The following is a 25,421-nucleotide window of genomic DNA, read 5'->3' on the forward strand; positions in this document are numbered from 1 at the left end:
GGACTTGTTTCTTTCCTGATTAAAGATATGGTTTTTATGACTACTTTAGTGTTTCTGTCTTTTTCCAAGTCAACACCATCCTATTGTATCTCCCTTCCAAACCCTCCCATTCGTTAATATAGTCCCTTGCAGAACACTAGTTCACCTGTACACAGTGTTGTGATGTTTAGTCCTTAACATTTCACACTTGTTTTTTTCCACTATAACTTTTGATTAGCAACAACCACTTCTGAATGACTGCTTTCACATTTGTCTCTTCATGTACATTTAAAATATATCTCTTGATGGTCTCATGGTTATTTTGTTGTTGTTGCCCTTGATTGCTGTATTTATTTATCCTTCTGGTAGCTCTATTATCTCAGTTGCTTGAGAAAGAAATAATTTCTTCACACATGTCTGATTTTCATTCTGGGAATGTTTCAAATACCTCTTTTTTAAAAGAATTCTCACATTTGTTTTTTTCATTATTATTAGCCCCAGATTTGTAGGGTAGTTCACCATAGGTTGTATCTTTAAATTCCTTTGCTCTTCGAGTCATATTTCATTTTCTCCTACAGTTTCTTGTGGATTCAGAATAGTCTTGTGTAATTTAAATTTCCTTTCCTTTATATTTGAAGTTTTCTTCTGCTTGCTCATAGCACTTGTTTCTTAGTGGAATTGCTTTGTGACAATTTTTTCTGGAGGCAATCTGTGAGTATTTTCAATTAACACTTTGTTTTCTGTGTTCAAACGTTTGTCAGTTTTCTTTTATTATTTCTTACATTATGACATTCAAGTTTGCAATACAGTGATCTCTAAGGAGACATAATTCTAAAATTGTTTCTACCATACTATTTTTGAGGTCAATGTTTTACTCTTATAGAGACCAAGCTTTCTTATAGTTTTATTGATTTTTTATTCTTCTGTTCAATATTTTGTAATTCATTTCCATTTATCTTCAATTCCAATCTATTGTTTTTTTCTTTTTTTTTTGGTGAGATTTATCATAAATTCAAGTTTTTTCTATTCTGCCAATTATTTCTGATTTGCAGGCCATAAAGTTTGCTTTCACAATTCTTCTTTCTCTTTTAAACCATTCAAGAACATCATTGTTCTTTTTTGGTTCCATGCTGTGGTGGGAATCTATGGGGCCATCTATCTCACTGGGTAATGACTGATTTTCCTTTGTCTTGCAATATTTATTCATAAATGCCTAAACTCTGTTCTGTGATTTAGAAGCCATATTAATTTTTTACTATTAATATCTTCCCTACTTATTTATCTACTTATGCTCAAGTTCTTTAATTGGGTTTTCTTCTTCCTGAAATTTCTGGTAATTTTAATATGTTTTCCCTTATTGTTCATTTTATGACTCCCTCCAATCTAATAATGCTTTCCCTGAAGGGAGATTTTAAAGCTCCTTAATCTCTTCCCATACTGGAAATTTCAAGTTCATTAGATTCAGTTTTTGTCCAAAGTGACTTCTTGGAAGATATATCTGGCTCCAGATTGATCGGAGGCTTTTTCCTTTAGGCTTTGTATAGTATCCCATAGCCTCACAAATGTTCTACCCCATTTCCCTCTGTTCCATTCTCTTAATGAAATCTGTTGCAGCAGAATACTATTATGTAGACATCTGAACTTGAGCAAATTTCTATTATTTTTTTCCTGGGTGGCAGGGACATGGACATTGGGGGCAGAGAATTTTGTTTTCTCACAAGTTTTGTATTGCTCTGCTGTGTTGGGGAAAGTGGTGCTGGGTGATTATGTTCTCTGCTGTCAGTTTAATGGATTTTTATTTTGTATGGCTTCTTTTTGTCCTAGACTATGGAGACAGCTGAAACAGGTTTATCTCTTGAATATAAAAGCTATTTCAGAGATGTTTAAGAGATTCTCAAGGTCTCTCTAGTCCTCCAGCTTGTTTGTTATGTGACTTGGAAGTAAATAAAGAAATCACTTTCAATAGGGTGGGAGACATGAAGGAAGGCAGGGAAGAATTCATGGAGGAGGTACACATGTGTGGACCTGGAAAGAAGAGAAGGATTTCAAAAGTCAGAAACAAAGAGGAAATTCATTGCATAGAAGAGAAATTATTTGTATGAATTTATGAAAGTGGGAAAAGGAAGAACTAGATGAAGGAATAGATAATAATAGTTCAATTTGTATGGAATGTATGATGTACAATGTTAATTTAAGTACAATTGATAAGACTACAAAGAGAAGCTGGAACCAAACTTCAGAGTCCTAAGGAGTTTATATATTTTTTCACAGGCATATTCATTAGCTCATGGAGGATATAGCCTGTAGTTAAGGAAAGATTTAAATCTTTTTGACATGAATCTCTGTGAACATCTTACTATTAGATAAACTCAATGAATCTCCCCTTCATTTCCTCCAGAACACTTCTGGATATGCTCCTTCCTCCTTCCTTCATTCCTCTCTCTCTCTCTCTCTCTCTCTCTCTCTCTCTCTCTCTCTCTCTCTCTCTCTCTAAATACAGATATAGTTCTATCCATCCATCCATCTATCCATTTATGAGACTCCTGTTCAACTTTAGGTGAAAGTACATGATCTCAGGTGCCCCTTCTAAAGCTGGAGTTTTGTGGTACAATTCAGTTAGGGAGTGTTAAACTGAACTTTAGAAAAATTGATCAGCAATTGAAAGGGACCTCAAAGAAAAATCTAGTTCTTAACTTGAAATCTATGAACTTAAAAATCTATATATTTTTATTTCAATATATTTGGCTTCCTTTGTGTATATATATATATGTATATATATATACACACACATATATATATATATACATATGTATTTTAATTTATGTTTTTTTAAAAGCATTATTCTGAGAAGGCGCTCATGAGTTTCAGAAGATGACAAAGGGTTCAATGTCTCAAAAAAGGATTAAGAATTCCTAATTTATTTCATGTATCTCATTTAATATATGAGGAAACTAAGAACTTGCCCAAGTTTACACAATAAGTCACTCTGCCAGGATCTGAATTAAGGTCTTTTGACTCCAAATCACATGCTTTTCCCACTGTACCATGCTGTTCTGAAAATTCTTTCCTGAAAGAATCCATTTCTAATTTCCTGGGAGCATCACCAGTTTCTCAGCAAGGCTGAATAGTGGATAGAAAGAGAATGAATTGAAGTCTTTCACCTGAACCTTTAAAGTTCTTCAGTTTTGTGGGGTTTGGGTGTGAAACAGACCATTATTAGGAAGTCCATGTCACAAGCAGACAGGTCTTTATCACATGAAACTTTCCAGGTATTCCTGGCAATAAGTATTGTTGAATCATTAAGTCATCTAAGTTTATAGTGGTTAGTGTGACTGCAAGAGAGGCAACAAAAATAAATCAACCAATCAACTTGACTTTACAGTGACATAAAATTCAATAAATGGCATTCTTGGCTGATGCCACATGATATTTCTTCAAAGATAAAACTGTCATCTTTTGGAAAGAAATGAAATGAAAAATTGCTCAAATTAACTACTTTTGTCCTCAGTTCATATATAGCACTGAAAGTTGAGATAACATTGATTTTCTGGATCATAGGGAAAGGGAAGGAAGGGAGGAAGAAAGTGAATGTAAAAAGAAGGGTTTAAGAAACAACTTGAAAAAATTAATCTTAGTCCATACTACCCTGTATGGAAGAAGTAACTTCTGAAATTTTAAGCCAGCGAAGATGGTAAAATCCATTATATTTTATTATATTATACTACATTACATTATGTTACATTGCTATATTGTTATATATTGTCTTAATTACTGTGGCAAAAAATATTTGTCAGCAGAAATTCCAATAAAAGAAATAAAGTCTCCAAGACAAAAAGAAATAGATTTATTGAGAGAGGGTCAGTCTCACAATAAAGCCATACTCTGGTCAAGACCAAAGACCTCGAACCTTGTGAATAGCCTTCTTTTATACACAAAATAATGATGCTTCAAGTACAAGTTCAGGAACAGAATCATTTCCTAAGATATATTCGTAGTTCTCCAGGATCAGTCATAGAGTTTCCCCTAATGGTCAAAACTTTTATAGTTCCTGAAGCATCAAGTAAAATCAGATGACATGGGTGTATTTTGAACTAAAACTTCAAATAATAGAGCAAAGGGTAGAGAAGCATTAGAAAAACCTTAAGTGATTACTATTTTTAGAAGTATTTTAATGCTCACAGAACTGAACTAATAGGGAGCAGTTGGGTAGCTCAGTGGATTGAGAGCCAGGCCTAGAGATGGGTGGTCCTAGGTTCAAATCTGGCCTCAGCCACTTCCCAGCTGTGTGACCCTGGGCAAGTCACTTGACCTACCCTTACCACTCTTCTGTCTTGGAGCCAATACACAGTATTGACTCCAAGATGGAAGGTAAGGGATTTATTTAAAAAAAAAAAAACTGAAGAATCGAGTATGTTTAATTCTAAGAGAGCTAAACTATAAAAAATCTGATCTAGTACAATATGCTGATCTAGTATAACTGAATTTAAAGAAAAACTTACGGATAATTACTAATCTTAAATACTGATGTTATTTAGCTAAGCTAGAGTCACATTCCCTTATACTAGGGTTCTATGCTAGAGTTACATCTTGATGCTTAAAGTAATGTGACAGAAATATTATCAAGTATAGGTAGTATAACATCAACATCAGCTAGAGGAAGAGTACAATAATATAAGAAAATCATCTATTTCAACTAAAAAAGAGAGTGTGCTATAGTTCTAAAAGGCCATTATGGGTGGTAACTTTTAAACTAAAATGCTAACATTAATCAAATAAAAAGGGTAGGGGGTTTCACATTTACAATTACTAACTTGATACCAAAATCTAGACAGTATCATGCTAAATTTTTTCTCAGATGACATATTCAGACCTTGCAGTTATTTTCTGAATAGTTAAGCATCACAAAATGAATATATTTTATTTTTTGGTTTTTGTTTTTTTCTTAAACCCTTAACTCCTAGGTGGAAGAGTGGTAAGGGTGGGCAATGGGGATCAAATGACTTGCCCAGGGTCACACAGCTGGGAAGTGTCTGAGGCCAGATTTGAACCTAGGACCTCCTGGCTCTAGGCCTGACTCTCACTCCACTGAGCTACCCAGCTACCCAGTTGCCCCCTTATAATAATTATAGTCATGTTGGTAATCAATTTCAATTTCTATTTTCATTCGATGTTGATTCTGGTTCAAAAACTTCGAGTTGAATATAATTCCTGCCCTCTCCAGCAATTTAAATAATCTTCAGGAACATGCAGAAGAATAAATATTGTAATTGAATTATACAGTGCCTTGTTGGTATTTAATTGATTTGAGAGGAAGAAACTTCAAGTACTGAATAAAATCAAGGGCTTTAAAAAATCACTTGAATCCCATCATTTTAAATTGGTCACTAGAGTATAAGTGTCAAATTTACAAGTGTTTCTTTAAATTTCTTTAATTGTCCCTTTTATTTGAACATTTGGGATCATACTTCAACAACTGTTCCTCCAAAAAAAGAAGGACTTTGATATTATTAAGTACATAAAAGTAGGAAATATGCCTATGCTATCTTGGGACATGTAAAATAATCAGCCACTGAAGGAATAAAAGAACTTCACCAAATCCTGGCCACTGGCACCAGCTATGATGCAGAATCAACCTTTACCTAAATAGATGAACACCCCAAGGTAGATAAAGTGAAACTACACTGAGGGGTCAAAAGAGGCATCTAGAAAAGATAAGAGGATTTGAGTGGCTCCTATGTTGAAACAAGGGAATTTTCATCAGCTCCAGTGACTTAGGACCTCTTAGACCCTCTGCTCTCCCATGAATCACTGAAATCAGAGTTGGCAGTCATAATCCCAAATGTCCTTTCTTTGTTTTCTGGAAGGCCAGACTCATCTCTCCCCTAAGGTGTGGTCTTCTCAATAGTGAAATGGAACTCTGTGCTCTATGAACTAGATTACTAAAATGCAGTTTGCCAAATTTACCTTGGAAACTTTTGCTCATGCTTCATAGAATCTTTGTGAAAAGAAGCATCAAATGTCTGTTTTGTTCCTGGTAGCCAATGGAATCGTTGAATTTTGGTAAAGTCTTAGGTACTCTTAGGACCAAGGGGTCATTTAATTTAATTGGAAGATATACCAAGTGAGGTCTTTTCTATTCCTCGCTGTCTGTCCATTTAAATTTCTTGAGTTGCAAGATTCCACTTCAATAAACTATATTAGACATTGGGTATATAAAGGATTAAATGGCCTACTCCCTGTCCTAAAAGAGCTTATAATTTAGAATGGGGATGAGATTTGCACAAAAGTAACTATAATACAAGTTAGAATGTGATTGCATGTATAGAAGCTAGCATGAGAGATTCAGAGCGGAAAGGATAATTTCTAAACAGATCAAAAAGGAATCATGAGGGAGGTGGTGTCTTTGGAGGCTGGTACTTGAAGGATTTCAACCGGTAGAGTCAGTGGACTAAGAATGGGAGGACTGAGGAATGGGACTAGGAGGGGAGAAGGAGAGGTTACTCCAGGCTCATTGAACAGGCTGGGAAATTTTCGGGAAAGGCCTAATGTCTTCACAAAAAGTGTGCCTGCATTAAGACCCTAAATTTCATACAGTATGTTCTAAAAAGTGTCCATTACATGCCACCTCATAAAATCCTTTAAGATTATCTGATGAGGAATTACTTAAGGATGATGATAATGCCCACAAATAATTAAATTATCCCCAGGAATGGGAAAATGGAAAGATGAAATTCAGTACCCTCATTCACCAAACTCTTTGCTAGAAATGTTATCCATAAAATGAGCAGCCAACGGAAATAAGGAGAAAAGAGATATAATGTCCATAAATAGGTGAGTGATCAATCACTGAATAAGGGAGAGAGTTCGTTGAATGAAATCAAAGTAGGATTATAGAAATATAGACTTGGAGATGGACAGAAAATTAGTGGCCATTTAGTCCAAACCACTCATTTAGATGAGGAAACTGAGAGCCATAAAGCCTACAGACGATTTAAAGGAAAAGTATCATTTAAAGACAAATTATTACACTGTTATCATCTTTTTAAACTGAGAAGCTTTTTATTGATGGTCACTATAAATTGATTAAATATAAGTTTAGATTATTGATTGAGTGGGCTTTAAGAGACTGCTCAGATTCTCCCAACCCTCAAAAGGGTTGTTTTAAGGACTCTTTAAAGATTTTGTTCTGTGAAGTATTCTCCAAATAAACTTAAGACCAGAGATCTGAATTTTGTGTAGCCTTGGAAGGCTTAAGTAGGTCCTCTGGGTACAAATTACATGGAGGCAGATTTTTACTGAATATGAGATTGCCCTTGCTAATTCTTAGAACTATCCCAAAACTAAACGGACTTCTTTGTGAAGAAGTAAGCTTCTCATTAGAAGTTTTGATTATAGGTTGAATGACCATCATCTAGGGATGCTTCCTCCCTTTAAACTAGATGAACTCTAAGGTACATTCATTTATCATTGCTTTTTAACTCATCCTTAGGACTGTTTCAATCTCTGCTTGTCCTATATTGTAAAAACAGATGTCAGGCTCTTAAGATTTTAAAAGTGCCAGATTGAAATGTATAAAGTTCCTGCTATCTCTTGACTTCTATTGCAACTTAATAACCTAATCTTGAAAATATCTTTACTTAAAAAGGTATGTTGTATACAGAATGGCATAAAGCTTAGTTATTTTGAGACACAATTTTGAATTTTCTTTTTAAAAGAAAAGAGTTTTCTGAAAGCTATCCACTGTATGCTACTGATCCATAAAGCCAAAGCACCTACCCAAGTGATTTTCTGGTCTCTTGGGTAAATACCGATTTAGGCAGTTTTGTAATAAACCTTCTAAAAAATGAGAATTTCTTTTTGGGGCCATCATGAGCTACTGAAGACATATATAATTTCTTTAAATGCTCCTTTGGAGCTGCTGTGGTTTATTGGATGACCGCAGTTTGCCATGTAAATCCATCATTCATACTGTCATGCCAGTAATACAGAAACTTGTATTAATATCCATTATATAAAGGTCAATGCATATACACTAGCCAGCAGCCAGTTTTTAAATGTTAATAATTCAGTTATTTTTTTAATATATAAACAAAGGAAAGGTCTTACCTGACGTTATGAATTCCTTCCCTGATAAGAATAAAAATGTTATATGCATTGGGCTGAACCTGAAAACAATTTCAGGGTGGAGGAATCACAGTTACATTAGGCAAATGAGAATAACATAAAGAGACCAAAAACAAAGGACTCCAGGAACAGATGGTTCTCCAAGTTCACATGGGAATCGTGTGACATTTTGAGCCCAAACTAGCTTCAACTCACTACCTGTCTGTGAGCTCGAGGGTTACTTCCCCTCATCATCAGCTGCTCTTTGTGCTGGGAAAGCCAGATTATTTCAACTAACTGAAGAGTTACAGTGCTCCAGAGGAAGCCAGAATGGTTCTTCTGGACTATGTGCTGCTTTGCCTAATTAGGATAAAAAACCAAGAGCTGATTATGCTAACTTCCTAATACGTTATAAATGGGGGAAAACAGGGGTAGTTAGGTGGTTCAGTGGATGAGCTAGAGATAGAGTCAGGTCTAGAGATGGGAAGGTTCAGATCTAGGTTCAGATCTGGCCTCAGACACTTCTTAGAAGTGTGACCTTGGAAAATTCACTTACCCCCCATTGCCTTACCCTTACTGCTCTTTTACCTTGGAACCCTTACATAGCATTCAACCTACGATGGAAGGTAAGGGTTTTAAAAACAAATGGGGATACGTTTCAATTGGAAAAATACTGCGAGTATTTTAGAACATGGAATTTAATGTCAGAAAAGTTCAAAAATGAAAACCTCTTTTTGTATGTACTAAAACAACCAAGTGAAATAACAAATGACTGAAAATGATGAGACGCTTTCCAACATGGATGTCCAGGAAGATTAGCGCAAACCTATTACCAAAAGCAAAGGCAACTTAGTAGTGAAAGTTCTTCTAGCTTGGTGGGTCCAATAAAAGCTTTGGCTTCCCTAGCATGGTTTCTGAGGACCGAGACTCCTAGCACAGCCCAGTGAGACTGAGAGGAACGCTGGAATGAAGAAAAGGGGAAGCCATTCAAGTTCTCTTCAGGCTCTTCTACGTTCTTACTATCTGTGAGGAAATAGCAGCATCTCTGGAAAGAAACTAACTAGGACATGGTGAGCATACTCCGGCCCTCTGATTGCATCTACAAATGAAGAAGGGGCCAAGCAAAAGGTGACACATGTGAGTAGAGTTGTAGAAAAGAAGATGGGGAAGAGAATGAGAACTCTTACCTGGAAAGGCTTGGCAGGACATGAAAACACCAGTATAAGAGAAATGGCACTTAATTTTTGCTCCTTTTCATGGATGAAAGAGATTTAAGAGGTATGAAAGTGAATGAGGGCAGGAAAACTGAAGCTGGGAATAAAAGAAACCTTCTTCCCAAGATTGTCAAATGGGCATTCTGAGAGCTGTGTAAAAGACCCAGAGATATTTTAAGGATGTAGATGTTCTCTGATGACATCTATAGTGATGCCCAAAGACAAGATGTAGTACTCAGCAGGCTAAGATTTGGTTTGGCTCGGGGCAAGTGGCTCATTTCTGAAAAGCTGGACACCCTAAGGGCTAGGGAGGGACAGACAGCCAGGCATCACCAGCTGAATGTTGCTGCAGAGAGATCAGGGGTGGGAGGGAGAGGAGGACCTCCAACCAATGGTGGGACATAATGAGGAAACAGAGGAGAATACCTTACACCAACTTCCAGTGGGCCAAGAGTGATGCTGCTTCCTACTTAATTAACTCTTCTTAATAATGATGAATTAAATTCAGTTATTCTCTCAATGTTTTGGTGCACTTAGAACAAAGGCCATCATTGTCCTAAATCTAATTATAGCTTTATTTCAAGGTAATTTTTTAAATAGCAACAACTCATTAGACTATTTATTAAAGTGTAGAAAGGACTTGTGATCTATATTGGAGGAAGGAAGAGTACACTACTGAAATGAATGAAAAGCAATTATACAATACTGATATCCATATAAAAGCTATAAAACCATGAAATCTTAGCATTAGTGAAATGAACCTTCATTATAATTAATGGTAGATTTTAGCTTTGTGGACAAAATCTGACTAGTTTAGGATCAACAGCAAAGGGTCAGAACTAGGCTCTAAGAAACACTTACCTTGTTCATAGAACAGCTTCATATTTGAGTCTTTGTAGGCAACCAGATTGTTGAGTAGGGCAATGACACTCTGCATAGTGTTGCCCAGGATGCTTTCCTGGTGTTCCTGCAACAAACATTAACAGCCATCAAAATCATGCCCACAGATAACCATGGCAGCAATAAGGATGAATGAGTCAATGATCACCCCCAACTTCCTTCCACAAGGTTTAATTATTACCTTTAATAGCTTAATGAAGAAAATTTTCTTCAGGACCTAAGTTATTCCTTAGAAGGAAGTCAGTGATTCTGGAAAGCCCATTAACTCATTTCAATGAACTGAATAGCCTCATGACTAAAAAAAGGATGTTCTGGGAAGATGAAAAATGAGCCAGAAATAAGTGGATTCCAATGTGTGATGCTAGATGATGATACTTTAAACAGAAGTTGAGAGAATAAAGACAAAGGGCAATGTAAAATAAGCTTAATAAGCTCATGGATTGAGAGTTGGAAGAGCACTCAGAAGTCATCTAGTGCAGGTACTTATTTTATAAATAAAAAGGCAGGGCCTAGAGAGTTGATGTGATCTGGCCAGGGTGACACAGGTAGTAAGTAGCAGAAATAGGATTTGACTCAAGGTCCTTACCCATCTTTCTACCAAACCATCCTGGGCATGAAGGGGATAAAGAATCAGCAAATATTCAAAACTCCTTAACTTCTCTCTTACCCAAAAGATCTAGTCAGATTCTGTGGCTTAGTACATGGTTTTGCAGATGCAGTAGCCAATAACAATCAATCTCCTGGTGGTCCACCTCTAATAATAATAATAATAATAATAATAATAATAATAATAATAATAGTAAAAATAATAACAGGCATTTCTCTAGTGCCATAAAGTTTACTAAACATTTTACATATGTAATCTCCTTTGCTCTTCACCACAGCCCTCTGAGATGGGTGCTATTATTTCCACTTTACAGATGAAGAAACTGGGAAGCAGAGAGGTAAGGTCACCTTTTAGGAACAAGACTTGAACTCAAGCCTTCCTGACTCCAAGTCTAGCAGCACTCTATTCACTGTGAAGCCTAACTTAGATGGCAGACACAAATCTCTGTTATCTTAGTAGAACTATATTGTTGGCATGGCTCTCAACAACCCAGCATATTTACCATCTACTTCACAATAAAGTTGTTCGGCCAAACTTTAGTGAAGAACTCATTACAGTGATAGCTACTTAGAAATGTAGTCTTTTACTCTACATATTTGAATTTGTTTTTCCAGGTAATTTTAAATTAGCATTATTTTCTAAAATGAAAGGCAATGTGATATGGCTGAAAGTCAGTAGACATCCATTTGTGTTCTAGTTCAATGTATATGAGAGAGACTTTGGGCAAGTCACCATCTCTAGAGCCTTTGTTATCCCATTTGAAAAATGTGAGGTTGAGCCTGATGATCTTTAAGATCCCTTCCATCTCTAATATTCAATAATGTTTTATTTTTTAATTTTTACCTTCCATTTTAGACTTAATACTGTATATTGATTCCAAGGCAGAAGAATGGTAAGGGCTAGGCAATGGAAGTTAAGTGATTTTTCTAGGGTCCCTTAGCTAGGAAGGTCAGATTTGAGAAGATCTCCACTCTCTAGACCTGGCTTTCAATCCTTTGAGCCACCAACTGGACACAACATGTTCTTTTAATGTATGTAATTCAGTAAAACTATTTGGAACAATTCAGATTCTTTTCTCACCTATTTAAAAGACCACTGTGGATAGTTTCTTTCTCGAGATTTTTTATAGTTCTAATTTCTGTTTGTAAAATAGATTAGATTTAATTATTTTATGGTCTTGAAAAATGTTGATATGAGTTATTATACTTATATCACATAATTTTTTGATTTTAATATTCTATTCAAAGTTGAAAAAATAGTTATTTTTGTCCTAAAGCTATCATTCCAGTTAGCTCTAATATGCAAATGGATTTGTGACCTCTGTGATATAGGTATGCTCTCCATTAATAATGATCACAATTCATTTACATACAATCATACTATGAAACTCCTGGACTCTATCCATCATGCAAGGAACTTCAACTTTGTTCTCCAGATATTACATGAATACCAAGGGGAACACATGGGCCATGCATAATTCTCACTATATAACCAGTCCACCTCTACTTTATTTGGTCATTCATATATTTGGTTAAGTCTCTTTATACCATAGCACTCACACAATTCCCTGTTTGACTTGTGTTGAACTCTGCTCCCATCTACTATCCACTCTTCATTACCTCTGAATGATTCTAAATTTCAATTCTTTGAAAACTGTCAAGTTTCATTATTTGCAAAATACAACATCACTAGAAGAATTTTTTTTTGGATTATACTTGTGATTTTATTGGTACCAAAACATCCAATGATGAAACTTTTCCTACCAATATAGAGACTTGGCTGATTTACAATTTAGACTTCAGTATTAAGAGTTGCCTGGGGACACTGAGTTTCAGGTCCCTATCTAAAATCACACACAGCCAGTATGTGACAGAAGTAGGTCTTTCTAACTCTGTGCTTAGCATTCCATCAATTATGACCCTAAGAAGATATTGGTATTTTTAAAAAAGTCTCCTTTCCTTGGAGAAGTGTAGAGTCATTAAAAGTACTTTGAATTTTCCAAAATCTAGCCAGTTTCTCTCCTACTATTCAATTCCGGGGCCAGCAATTATCTAGGTATTGTAGTGTCTATCCAGAGTATATATACATATATGTGTGTGTGTGTGTGTGTGTGTGTGTGTGTGTATACACACAAATTGTGTGTAAGTAGACAGATAGGAAGGATGGATAGCTAGAAACAGAGAGAGACAGAGGCAGAGAGATAGAGAAAGTAGTTTGGGCAATAGGTTTTCTTCATCTGTTTTTCCTCTATGGACCAAAATCTTTTGGTGTGATTATAGATCTCATTTAGGAGGCGAAAATGTTACTAAGCTTAATGCAATTAGCAGAACGTATTCCAAAACCAGGAGCTTTTGAAGGACATTATTATCTATAGAGAATGCTTGCATGACTTTGGCGAAAAGTTTTGGCAAGGGTAGCTACATCTTTTATACTAACAGGAGTAATCAATCATCATTATTTGTGTCATATCTTTCAAATAATTTCTTAGTAGCAATGAAAGAATCCAGAGCAAGACTGAGGGACTTATGAGAAAGAAAACTAGCCACATTCAGAGGAAGAACTGGGGGAGGAGAAACACAAAAGAAAAACAACTGCTTGAACACATGGGCTGATGAGGATATTATTGGGAATGTAGACATTAAACAATAAATCTAGTCCAACTATCAATAATATGGAATTAGGTTTTATTCAACAATACGTGTAAAACCCAGTGGAATTGTGCATCGGCTAAGGTGGGGTGGGGGGGTTGGGGAAGAGGGAAAGAACATGAAACGTAAGTATAGGAAAATATTCAAAATAAAAACAAACAAAAAAAGAATTTCTTGTACAATTTTTACATAAGCAAGTTGTTGTTCATCCTTCATTTTAGAAGACAACCAATGGCGCCATGGGGTGATAACTGGGTTTGCATATGAATTGGATTCAAGTGAGGCAGAGTTGCTCAAAGTCACTAGCCTCACTCTTTCTTTAAGAGTTATCAAAGTCCAATGGTAAGACAAGTCATAAGGACTGATGATGGTCTGGGATGATCGTGACTCTTTTGATATCTGAACAAGTTCTTAGTTCTCTGGAGAACCTGTTTCTGCTGCTGTCGTGGCCACTGAAACAGATTATTTTTATATACCCATTCTGCCAAGGAAGTCTTCATATGCTTGGGGAAGAAATCCCTGCTAACTCAATGACAGGTGTGAGGCCTGTCAAGGTATAAGGAGTTCTCAGCGTGGACTAGCATTTCTGGTGAAGACTTGCCAAACCCTAGTTAGGATGTCTCATCTATCTATGGCATTCACTTCCCACCCAAGAAAGTGTAGCATGTGTGGCAGCCACACCCCAGTAATACTATCATGGTAAATGGGCTAAACCAGTTTGAAAAGCAAACACCTTTTTAGAGAAAAGTCTTTAAAGTAATGTTTTGTTGTATCAAATCAATTTTTTGTGGCCAATAAACAAAAAGCAGAGTAAAGCAGATTCTTTACATTTTTCAGTTAATTATGTGATGAAGATAAGGTCTTCTATAAAATATCACTTGTAAAGTCTGCCCATTACCTTCTAAAGTCCTCATAAGGAATGTTTTCAATGCATTTGAATTATTTTCATGAAGTATTATGTAGATGGGAAAGTAAATATATCATAGTTATTGATGTCTCCTTAAGGGGAAACGGAGATAGTGATACCAAAGTCTGAACATTTTTGTCTTTCTTTGATATCCCCCTAACCTTCTGATACTCTGGTAATTGACTTATTAATGCCTTCAAAATGGTGTTGACTCCAACAAGAACATTATATAATGTCCCCTTGGTCCAGTCTAGTTGTTTCCATATCTGCAATTTCTTCAATGTTTTTTCCTCAAAAAATTTGTCTAAGTTAGAAACAAAAAAATAATATCATGAACAAATTAGAGGAGCATGGAAAAATTATCTGATAGATCTATGGTTAAAGGAAGAGATCATGACCAAATAAGAGATATAGAATATCATGACAGGTAAAATAGATAATCTGACTAAATGAAAAAAAAAAGCTTTAAACAAAACTACTACTGCTAAAATTAGAGGGAAAACAGGAAATTGGGAAAATATTTATTGTAAATTTCTTTAGTGAGTATCTCATTTTTCAAATACATAGGAAAGAAAGCCAGACTTGTAAGAATAATAGTCATTCCCTAATTAGTAAATGGTCAAAGAATAGGGAACAAACTATTTCAGAAGAAGGAATCAAAGTAGTCATAGGAAAAATAACTCGTAAGTAGAAAAATGAAAATTAAAACAACTCTGAGCAACCATCTCAAACTCATCAGATTGGCTAATATGACAGAAAAGGAAAATGAGAAATGCTGGTGGGGATGAGGAAAAATTGGGATACTAATGGTTGGTGGAGTTGTGAACTAGACCAACCATTGAAATCATGCCAAAAAAGCAATGAAACTATGCATAAACTTTGATGCAGCAATACCATTACTAGGTCTTTATTCCAAAGAGGTTAAAGAAAAAGGAGAAGGACCCATATATACAAAAACATGTATATTAGTTCTTTTTGTTGGGGAAAACAAATGAAAATTGAGAGGATGCTCATCAATTGGGGAATGGCTAAACAAATTGTGGTATATGATTACGATGGAATATTATTAAGCTATAAGAGATGAAGTTGATATAAAAAACCTAGGAAAACTTATGTAAACTGATGCAAAGTGAAGTGAGAAAAACTGGGAAAACACTGCATACAGTAAAAGCAATGTTATAATGACAATCAACTGTGAAAGACTTAGCTGATTAATACATTGATCCAAGACAATTCATAAGGACTTATAGTGAAATGTGCTACCACCTTCAAAGAGAGGAGAATGAAGAATTTGAGTGTAAACAGAAGCATATTTTCTTTCATTTTTCTTCTATTTGAAAAATTTCACAACATGGCTAATCTGGAAATATGTTTTGCATGGCTTCATATGCATGAGTTCACATGTCTTTTCATTTTTGGAGGGGAGTGCTGTTGTAAAAATTTCAATTTCATCAATAAATGTCCTCAGGATGGCTGCTTACTCAGGTAACTCTCTAAGCTTTCTTGAAACATTTGTTTTTACTTTTTTATTTTATAAAGTGATACTGTTTATGGTTTTCCACCATCCTTTTCCTTAAGATTTTACCAACTAATTCATATTCTAAACTGGTGTGCTTTGGCTGCTATATGTTTCCCCTTGTCAAGGAGATCAAAGCCTTCTCTCATTCATTACTCTTGAATAACATTTTCTAATATATTTTCCCCATCCTCACATATTTCCACCTTTGCATTGATGTCACAAATTATTAAATACATATTGATTTAATTTTAACACAGATTTTCTTTACATTCTTGTCCTTTGCGATGAATGCTTGTGCCTAAATTGCAATTATTTTCCCCCACAAAATATATTCGTCATGAATACTGAAATACAAAGTCGTGAAATGTCCCACAAAATGATGTTCGGACAACACTTAGCACAGATGTCTGGCACAAAGTAGGTTCTTAATAAATGCTTTTTTATTCATCTTATTGATTTTATTTTGAACACTTGATAAAGTCACCTGTGTTAACTCCTTTATTTACCTCACCAGGGTAAGCTGAAACTCTTTGGTTATCATCAAACTTGAAACAATTTAGTTTCTCCAACAGCATGTGCATTTATTGGCAATTGGATGAACACCTCAAGTTCAGAATACAATAGCTAAGTTAATATATAAAGAGAGAATCTAAAAACAGTGGTTCTACATATCATCTTCCCCCTTTCCTACTCCTTTGCCACTTAAATCTGCAGAAAAGAGAAGAGGGCCACGCAGAAGGCAATTTTGTAGTTTTTGTTTTGCGAATGGCCATGACCAAAAAATTCATTACCAAATGGTCTATTAATTGATGCTATGCCTCTAGTACTCAGCCCAGCTCCTCCCATAAAAATGTTTACTGTCTTTGAGACAAGAAGCAGGAAATGCTAGACGTCACAAGCATAAAATAATACCACCAAAAAATCTGATTATATTATGTGTATTTTTTAAAACCCTTATCTTCCATCTTAGAATCAATACAGTGTACTGGTTCCAAGGTAGAAGAGGGGTAAAGGCTAGGCAATGGAGGTGGTCATATAGCTAGGAAGTGTCTGAGGCCATTTTGGAACCCAGGACCCCTCATCTCTAGGCCTATCTTTCAGTGCACTGAACCACTTAGCTGCCCCCTTGATTTTATTTTAACAATTAGATCTGGAAGTCATCCCTGAATTGACTGTGTCCTTAGAAGATATTATCTGTTGTCAGGATCACTAAGATAGTAGAAGCAGCCAGAGCTCAGCTTCTACTACATCAGCCTAGGAGTATCCAAGGACATTTTTACACCATAACAAGGCACTGAATTAGGATTTCATGGGAATATTTCTATTTTGACAGTGAAAACCCTAAAATTAATCATTAAGATCAATAATAATATAGCTAAGAGAAAATAGCTTAAAGACATGAAGAATTTATAGCAGAATCACACCTCAAAATTTTGATCCTGAAGCAAAAACATATGCAAAATTCAAGCCTGAAATTGCCCTCAGCTTTGACAACTCTAATTTTCATCAATATTTAACAGGATTTTATATTCACAGGTGAAGATAGTGCATATATATATGCATATACACATATGCATGAATGCATCTGTGTGTGTGTGTGTGTGTGTGTGTATACATACGCACACATAATTAATGGAAGAATTTGGTCTCTTATGGGCTTAACCTGTGCCCTTGTACTCTGAAATCCTAAAAAGGAGTTTGCTTGTCAAGTTTAGATGCACAAAAATACTTCCAGCCTGAGTCCTTGGCTTAGCTGTCACTGTTGGCGAGTCTGACGTTTGAGAATATATACTCTATGATATCAGGTGAAAAAAGATAAATGGGAAAGTGATGATGTGTCACCAGTGTAATTTAATTATTCTTCTTAAGATTGGTTTGAAGGGAGAGTTGATTAATAAGTACCAAGATGACATTACATGTTAGTCATGACAAGGTAACTAATGATACATAAGGAAAGTATTCTTGTGGAAAACAGAAATATGCAGATAATAAATCTTTCTTTTTTCCTTCAGTAAAATGACATATGACACTCCTTGTACAAAGACCTGTCAGGGAATAAAAATTCTTATTGCAAAGAAATCCATCATTTCTCTGATATAAACATTTTTATGACCAAATTCACCTTTTCTATTATACCCTCACAGTAATAAAGTTGCTAGTTATAAACCACCCCATTCTTCTAAGCATACAAGGTGAATGTGACTTAAGTGGATGCTGATCATTTTAAAAAATAAAAATCACAGATGATGTAGTCTCTGATTGTCTATGCTAGCTAATGATGAGTGACGCAGAACCCCATGACCTAGAGGTTTCCGATGTCAAGAAGCAGAATTTGGATGGTCTCTGCTCTACTCTTCCCCCCACTCCCATATCAACCAGAGGAGATTCATTCTTTTTCACATGCTGTAGAGAAGCCCAGATCTCTGGGTTTTCCAACAGCTCATTTGGTCTCTCCACCTTGAGGTTGCATCAAAAACTGGAACACAAATTGAGGTTAAGACAAAGTAACTGGCAGTGACCAGAGACAAATGTTTCCTTCCCCAAGTGTGGACGTAGGCTTGTTTAAAATGTTTGACTACTTTCTTGTCTCTTCCTGAAAGGATCTCTGACCTTCCTAAGGGTAAGCTCCCTTATAAAGGGTCACTGATGTATTTACTCAAATATGAGATAATGTGCTGATGAAAGAGGAGTATAATGGGGAAATGGGAAAGGGGGTAAATGGACTGCTCCCACTAAAGCTGGTATCAGTGTCACTGGGGGAATGGCCATTGTAGCCCAAAGCACAATGTCCCCCTGGCCCCTGAAGGGCCTCTGAAGGAAGCTGTGGACGTTGTTTTACAGTGTTCTCAAAGGGTGCCAGCCATTTGGCCTCTTCTGCTGACCCAAACAAGCAGCCTGAAACGATACACACAAAAGCACATGTTTTCTCCTTACAACTGTGGTGGGAAATGGATAGAGGAAAAAAACATGGAGGCAGATATGACTGAAATAGGGAAAACCAAACACATGGCCCTACCATCAAATGCATCATTTTATTCTGCCAGAACAAACAGCCTCTTAACCATTAGGGCTGAAAGAAAGACCAGAGGCTCACTGTCAGCAGCCGAACTCTTTCCTCAGATGTCTGCTGAAGCCCAGGAAGTCTGGTTTGTCCAACATGTGTGTCTCTCCTCATGCCATGAAGCCAGGGATGGCTGTTGCACAACATTTTAAAGGTTTATGAAGAAAATACTTAACTTCTACATAATCCATCAATGAGTAAAGCTGATCTAATTTGTGTGCACGACACCACAGACTGTGGACATTTAATGAACAGTGCACTTGACAGCTCTAATAAAACATAGCATTCGCCAACAGAGATAATTAGAATTGAAGCAGCAAAATTCTAGTGTTTGGCAACAGAGATGAAACAACTTCATTAAAATGTACAGCTTCAGCAAATGAAAGGCAGGAAAGCACTGGACCCTGAAGAATCAGCCTTCTCAAAACTAATTGCTTCAGTGCTTAAACAGGACAGCTATGGAATACCAAGGGCATAACAAGGAAATATCAGTTAAAAAAAATCTTTTTCAAAGAGACTTTACAGTATATAGGCCATAACACTTTTTAGTCTAATTTGGAAGGGTTGTGTGCTAATGAAAAATATCACTCAGATTTGGACTTTGACAAGTTCTGTAGCTGGTCTGAATTATCAAGGTGTGAAATGGGATTGGGGGAGCCACAGTGCTGGGTGAACCACAGTAATATTGGACTCTCCTCTGTGTGTGATTTGTCAATCCTGCATTATCTAACTGTTGGCCAGACAACTAGAATCACGCTAGCTTCCAGGAACCAACTGTAAGCTGAAAAACACGAGCAAACTGAAAGCAGATTTCTATGTATACTATGTGTCCCCTGCATGTGTGTATTTGAATACATTTATATACCATGAACATTAGATACCTTTTAACTTGTCATTTGGAAGCATTTCTGGGAAGCAACAAAATGTCCTTTTATAAAGACTTCTGACCTACTATATAAGAAGGCCTATAAAATCATACTAATAAATAATTTTGTTTCAGTTAGTGCTATTTCTAGGGCAAAATTATGTTCCTTTTCCCAATGTTCTTCTTTGTGTAGCATTCTTTAAAATGACTAGTGATCTCCAAGAAACATGTATGGATAGTTTTATCAGCTCCATTGCAGGTAGGGAGTATCCAAACAGATGATTTCACAGACAATAAACTCTGCCAAATAGTAGCTATATAGAGAAATATTGGGTATGGTTGACCATAGACATTTAGTTAGTTGGGTTGAGGTGGGGAGAAAGAGATGGGAAGCTCTTTCATTTAGACGGCTATGAAGGAATAGATGATATTATGGAGGTGGAAGAAAGAATGGAGAAGGAAAAAGGAAAGAAGCTCATTACTTGGCAGTCTTAAGTAACAGAATTAGGAGGATTGGGGAGAACAAAGCAGGGCTCTTGGACAATAGGAGCAAAGTACTTTGGGAATGCTGAACAAAACAGACTAGAGTACATTGCAAGGAACAAGAACCTGGTGAGTAGCAAAGGGAGTGGTAGCATGGGTAGAGGGCTACTTGGAAAGTCAGGGGCTCAAAACATGGATGAAATCCCAGGTGGGGACAAAAAGCTAAGCATGGCCAGAACAGCTCTGCATGTATTCCTGACTATGGGCCTGGTGCTAGATTTTCATGCTTGAAGTAGGTAGAACTGGGTATGTGTTGGGGGTGGGTGGAGAGGGGAGGACAAAACAGTCATGTGCATACTGGGGGGAGATGCTGCTCCCTTCATGCATGCTGATGATATGACCACTGATGGACCCTTTCTTACATCAACAAAAGACATGGTGGCTATATGAAAGGAGGCCAAAGCAAAAAGTGGCCTTTCTTCTCTGTAGCCATAGGGATCCATTATTAGCTAGCATCCTGCTGGATGTGACAGTTAACTCCACTCTTTTATTTAGGTGCCTCATGCTTTGAAAGATTTTGTTTTCCCTTTCAGTTTATCATATAATTATCATATAATTATAAAGGCTATTATTAGTGATACCATTCCATCCACCTTCTAATACATGTTAGCTTGTTACTGATGTCATTTTGGCAAGATATTTTTACCACTTGAATTTCCCAGTCTTGTCCTGTCTTTTCACATTACTTAACACTCTAGCAAGAAGCTACATTTTGTCTTGGCTCCTCTTTGGGCCCTAGGCCTTTAGGCAGCCAGAGTGGCCAGAGTCAACAGTATTCTACTATGAATCATCTGGCAAAAAAAGCTGAAGAGGAATGGGGCCAGCCTCACTGTCCACAGGGACTGGAATAATTTCTGGCATGTGTCTGCCTGGGTGCTGAAAGACAAGTGAATCTGTCCAGAAAACACCCTGTCCACGCTACTGTACTACTACTGGACCAAACCAAAGATGGGAGGACAAACAAGGAATTTTCATTACTTACATACTCAAATAAAAACCATAATTGAAATAGATAAATGCTACAATCTGACTGGCTGAAGAAGTTCTCCCTCAGCGGGATTCTATCTCAACAAACAAATTCGTTGGGGGTTTAAAAGCACCTTCAATCAATCAAATATTTATGGAGTGCTTGCTTATACCCAGCACTGTGCCAGCTGCATCAGTTGGCATCAAAAAGCATAAGCTATAGTCCCTGCTCTCAAAGAGCTTATGATCTGATTTTGTACTCTAAGAGATGTGCTGATATTTATTCTCTTAAGAAACATTTACATTATTCAATTGCTTTCAATTTAAATGAAATACATGCCATTTCTCTACTGCTGAATATTTGCTAAGGAGTCACAAAGGCACCAGGACCTGCATACAAAAAATTCCCATGTAGCCCCTTTCTCTTCTAAGGGAAATAACATAATAGAAAAAAACACACAAATTGATCTAAAGGGAAGATGGCTCTGTATTTAAGATGACCTAATACAAAGATCACACCTGAAATGTTTTTATTACATACCTATAACCAAAATATGAGTATGTAAACTTTTTTACTACTGATTAATCTATTTCTCTTAGGCGTTAAAAGAGCTATCTTTCCACCTTACCTTGTATTTATCTACTCATTATTGCCATGATTTCACCTACTTCAGCAGACACTTCTTTCTCCCTTTTCCTGACCCATTTCCTTTATTTATATTTTATGGGACAAGGAACACTAAAGCTAGGCTTTATAAGCTGAGTCTTCCTATGCATGTTAAAGACAATGAAAGGGCTGGGAAAAAAAAGACATAATATATATGAGATTGAAATTCACTCTGGAACATTTCAACTTTTGAAATAGTCCCTTCTCTATTCATGCCTCTAACTCTAAATGATTTTTCATTTTACAATTTACATATAACATTTAGGGAGACATAAAACTGCTGAAAATCACAATGCAATTCTTGGAACTTCACAAAAATACTTAAAAACTGAAAATGAAAAGTCAGTAATGGTCATTTCATATTTTCCCCAACTCTGACTGCTTGAATTGGAAAGTTTTAAATAATGGTGCTTAGTGTGACTTTAGTTAAATGCTAGATTTTTTTATTTAAACTATACGGGATCAACCATATATCAGCAACATTGTTGGTTCTAACCACTTTTCTCATCATTTTCTCTTTTCAAACCCCTTACTTCTCTTTGTACAGGAATAGTCAAGTGAAGGGTATCAAATGGTTTCATGAAAGCAGAACAGTGAAGCCAAAAGAAACACAGGCTTTAAGGCTCAAGCTTGGTCTCAGATGATCCTCAAACCATCCAGTTTGTAGCTCAGCTGATCAAACTGAATGTTTGTTGTTGTCGTCATTTGTCCTTTTTTTTTGAAGAGGACCAATGATAACATAGGATATCTTGATTTGCACATACAGCAGATTTCACAATGAGATTCTAAAATTTAGTGAAAATTTTAATGATGCTATTGTACAATGCTTTTGATTAGAGCAAGGTTATGTAATCTATGCATCTGTATAAGTAGATATGGAGAGATCTGGTTTCCTAACCTGTAAAAACCCTTTAACAATTAAGGAGACAATCATAGTATCTTGTAATTACTTATTCCATTTTTGTTGTTTTATGTTTTCCATGGGTTTATTATAGTTTCTCCATTAGACTATCTTCATTAAGGGAATAAATTGTCTAAAGTATTCTTTCTAAATCTCCACTGTACCCAGGACAGTGTTCGGGAAAGTATACTCTCCATAAATATTGATTGAATAGAGATATCAATTAGGATCATTCCTACTTATTTTGTATTTATATTTGATCACTCCAATCAATTCTCTAATCCGCTGTATCTTTCTAAAATATAGGCATAACCATATCACTCCTCTCCCCATAATTATTAAACTCCAGTGACTCTCACTTATCTCCAGGCTCATATATAAAATTCTCCAGTTTTCAAAAACCTTCATAGCCTGGCTCCTTTCTACCTTTCTGGTTATTGTTTTTAAACACCTTATTTCCTTCCACAAAGGGGCGTCCAGGTGGTGAAGCAGATAAAAGTACGAGGACTGATATCAGGAAGTTCTTTGTTCAAATGTGGCCTCATACCCTTAGTAGTATGATCCTGGGCAAGTCACAACCCTGATATGCCTCAGTTCTCTCTGTAAAATGGGGACACATTGGAGAAGGAAATGCCAAATCCCTCCAGTATCTTTGCTAAGAAAACTCCATGGATAAAGCCTAGTAGGGTCACATAGAGTTGAGTTGTCCAGAAAACTCCTCCACATAATCTGTAATCCAGTGACAATGGCCTCTTTTGTTATTCCTTGCACATGACATTCCATTTCCCAATCTGAGCATTTTCTCTGATTGTCTCCCATGCCTGCATCTCTTTCTCTCTTCCTCTCTGCCTCTTAGCTTCTTTCAAGTGAAAATTCTACCTCTACCAGAAGTCTTTCATGAGCTCCCTTAATGCCAGGACCTTCCTCTGAGATTATTTTCAATTTATTCTCTCTGTATCTTGTTTGAACTCAATTGCTTGCACCTTGTCTCTCTCATTAAACTGTGAGGTCCTCTAGAGTAGGGGATTTTTTTTTTTTTGGTCTGTTTTTGTCTCTCCAAATGCTTAGCACAGTGCCTGGCACATACTAGGTGCTTAATGATTGCTGACTGACTGACTGGCACTCTCATCTTTAGAGCAGAAGGATCTACAGGGCAAATAAGTAGAGTGGGGAAACTTGAATTTCTTCCAAGGGCCCCAGACTTTAAAGAGTCCCTTGACAATACTTGTATTCCTTTAGCAAGGAGAAACAAATTGGAAGCTAGCTGGCGAAAATATTTATCTTCATTATTCTTAGTGTGTTCCCTCTCAGATTTATCCTGTTATCTATCTTGTTTGTACAAAGTTGTTTACATGTTGTCTCCCCCATTAGACTTTGAGTTCCTTGAGAGTAGGGAATATTCTTTGTATTTCTTTACATCTCTTGAGTTTAGCATAATGGCTGGAACATAGTAAGCACTTAAAAATAAGTACTAGTTGACTGATGTTTTTGCTCTACATCTAAAAATGAGTTGAGATGGTTTCAACATTATATATAATAGAACAATTAAAAACAGAACAAAAAACTGTTAAAGAGAAGAAGGAAGCAAACAGGCATAACTAAGTACCTGGAATGGGATAGTTATAGTAATTGAGCACTGAATTTAGCTCCAAGTTTCCTGGGAGCCAAGATAAAAAGGAAAACATGTTGTGCTAAATAGTTCTTGTTGCCTGATTTAACAATAACAATAAACATATAACTCCATCTGAAAGGAGTTTTTTTCCTTGGGTATGCAATTCAAGAAGGGATCGATAATGTTTATGGTTTCAAAAAAAAGATATGGAAACATCAACCTGATTTTGTTGTTATTGTTCAGTTGTTTTGGTCATGTCCAAATCTTTGTGACTCCATTTGGAGCTTTCTTAGCAAAGATTCTGGAGTGGTTGGTCATTTCCTTCTCCAACTCATTTTTCAGATGTGGAAACTAAAGAAAACAGGGCTTGGTGATTTGCTCAAGGTCACACAGATAGTAAGTGTCTGAGGCTGAATTTGAACTCAAGAAGATGAGTCTTCCTAACTCCAGACCTGGTGCTCTGTGCCACCTGGCTGCCTAGTATCAACCTGACACTGAGGCATAACATGATATAAACTTACTAAAAGCATCTCCTTGGGGGAGCTAAAACAATAGGGTCTAAGAATATTATTTAATAATCTAACTCAGTTCATAAAGAATCTAGAGAATGTGTAGGAATAAAGGATTAGCAGGTCTTTTATTCTGATTCTCTGAATTATCAGATGCCTTGCATAAACCTTTTTTTATTTTTATTTACAATATTTTTCCATGGTTACACGATTCATGATCTCCCCTCCTGATTTCTCCTCCCCCCTCCCAAAGCCAACAAGCAATTACACTGGGTTATACATGTATCATTGTTCAAAATCTATTTCCATGTTATTCATATTTGCAGTAGAGTGATTCTTTTAACATCAAAACCCTAATCACATCCCTATCGCACTACGTGGTTGATTACATATTTTTCTAATGCATTTCTGCTCCCACAG

General features: G+C 36.3%; 1 protein-coding gene across 1 annotated transcript in view; it reads right to left on the reverse strand.

The window, feature by feature from the left end:
- Window positions 1-25,421, reverse strand: part of ULK4 (unc-51 like kinase 4) — a 660,820-nt gene that overhangs the window by 246,422 nt on the left and 388,977 nt on the right. Inside the window, exon 32 of the mRNA XM_044679671.1 lies at window positions 10,158-10,263. Coding sequence (XP_044535606.1) covers window positions 10,158-10,263 — 106 coding nt within the window. The remainder of the gene's footprint in view (window positions 1-10,157; window positions 10,264-25,421) is intronic.

This window comes from Gracilinanus agilis, chromosome 5 (assembly GCF_016433145.1).
Source record: "Gracilinanus agilis isolate LMUSP501 chromosome 5, AgileGrace, whole genome shotgun sequence".
Taxonomy (NCBI): Eukaryota; Metazoa; Chordata; class Mammalia; order Didelphimorphia; family Didelphidae; genus Gracilinanus; species Gracilinanus agilis.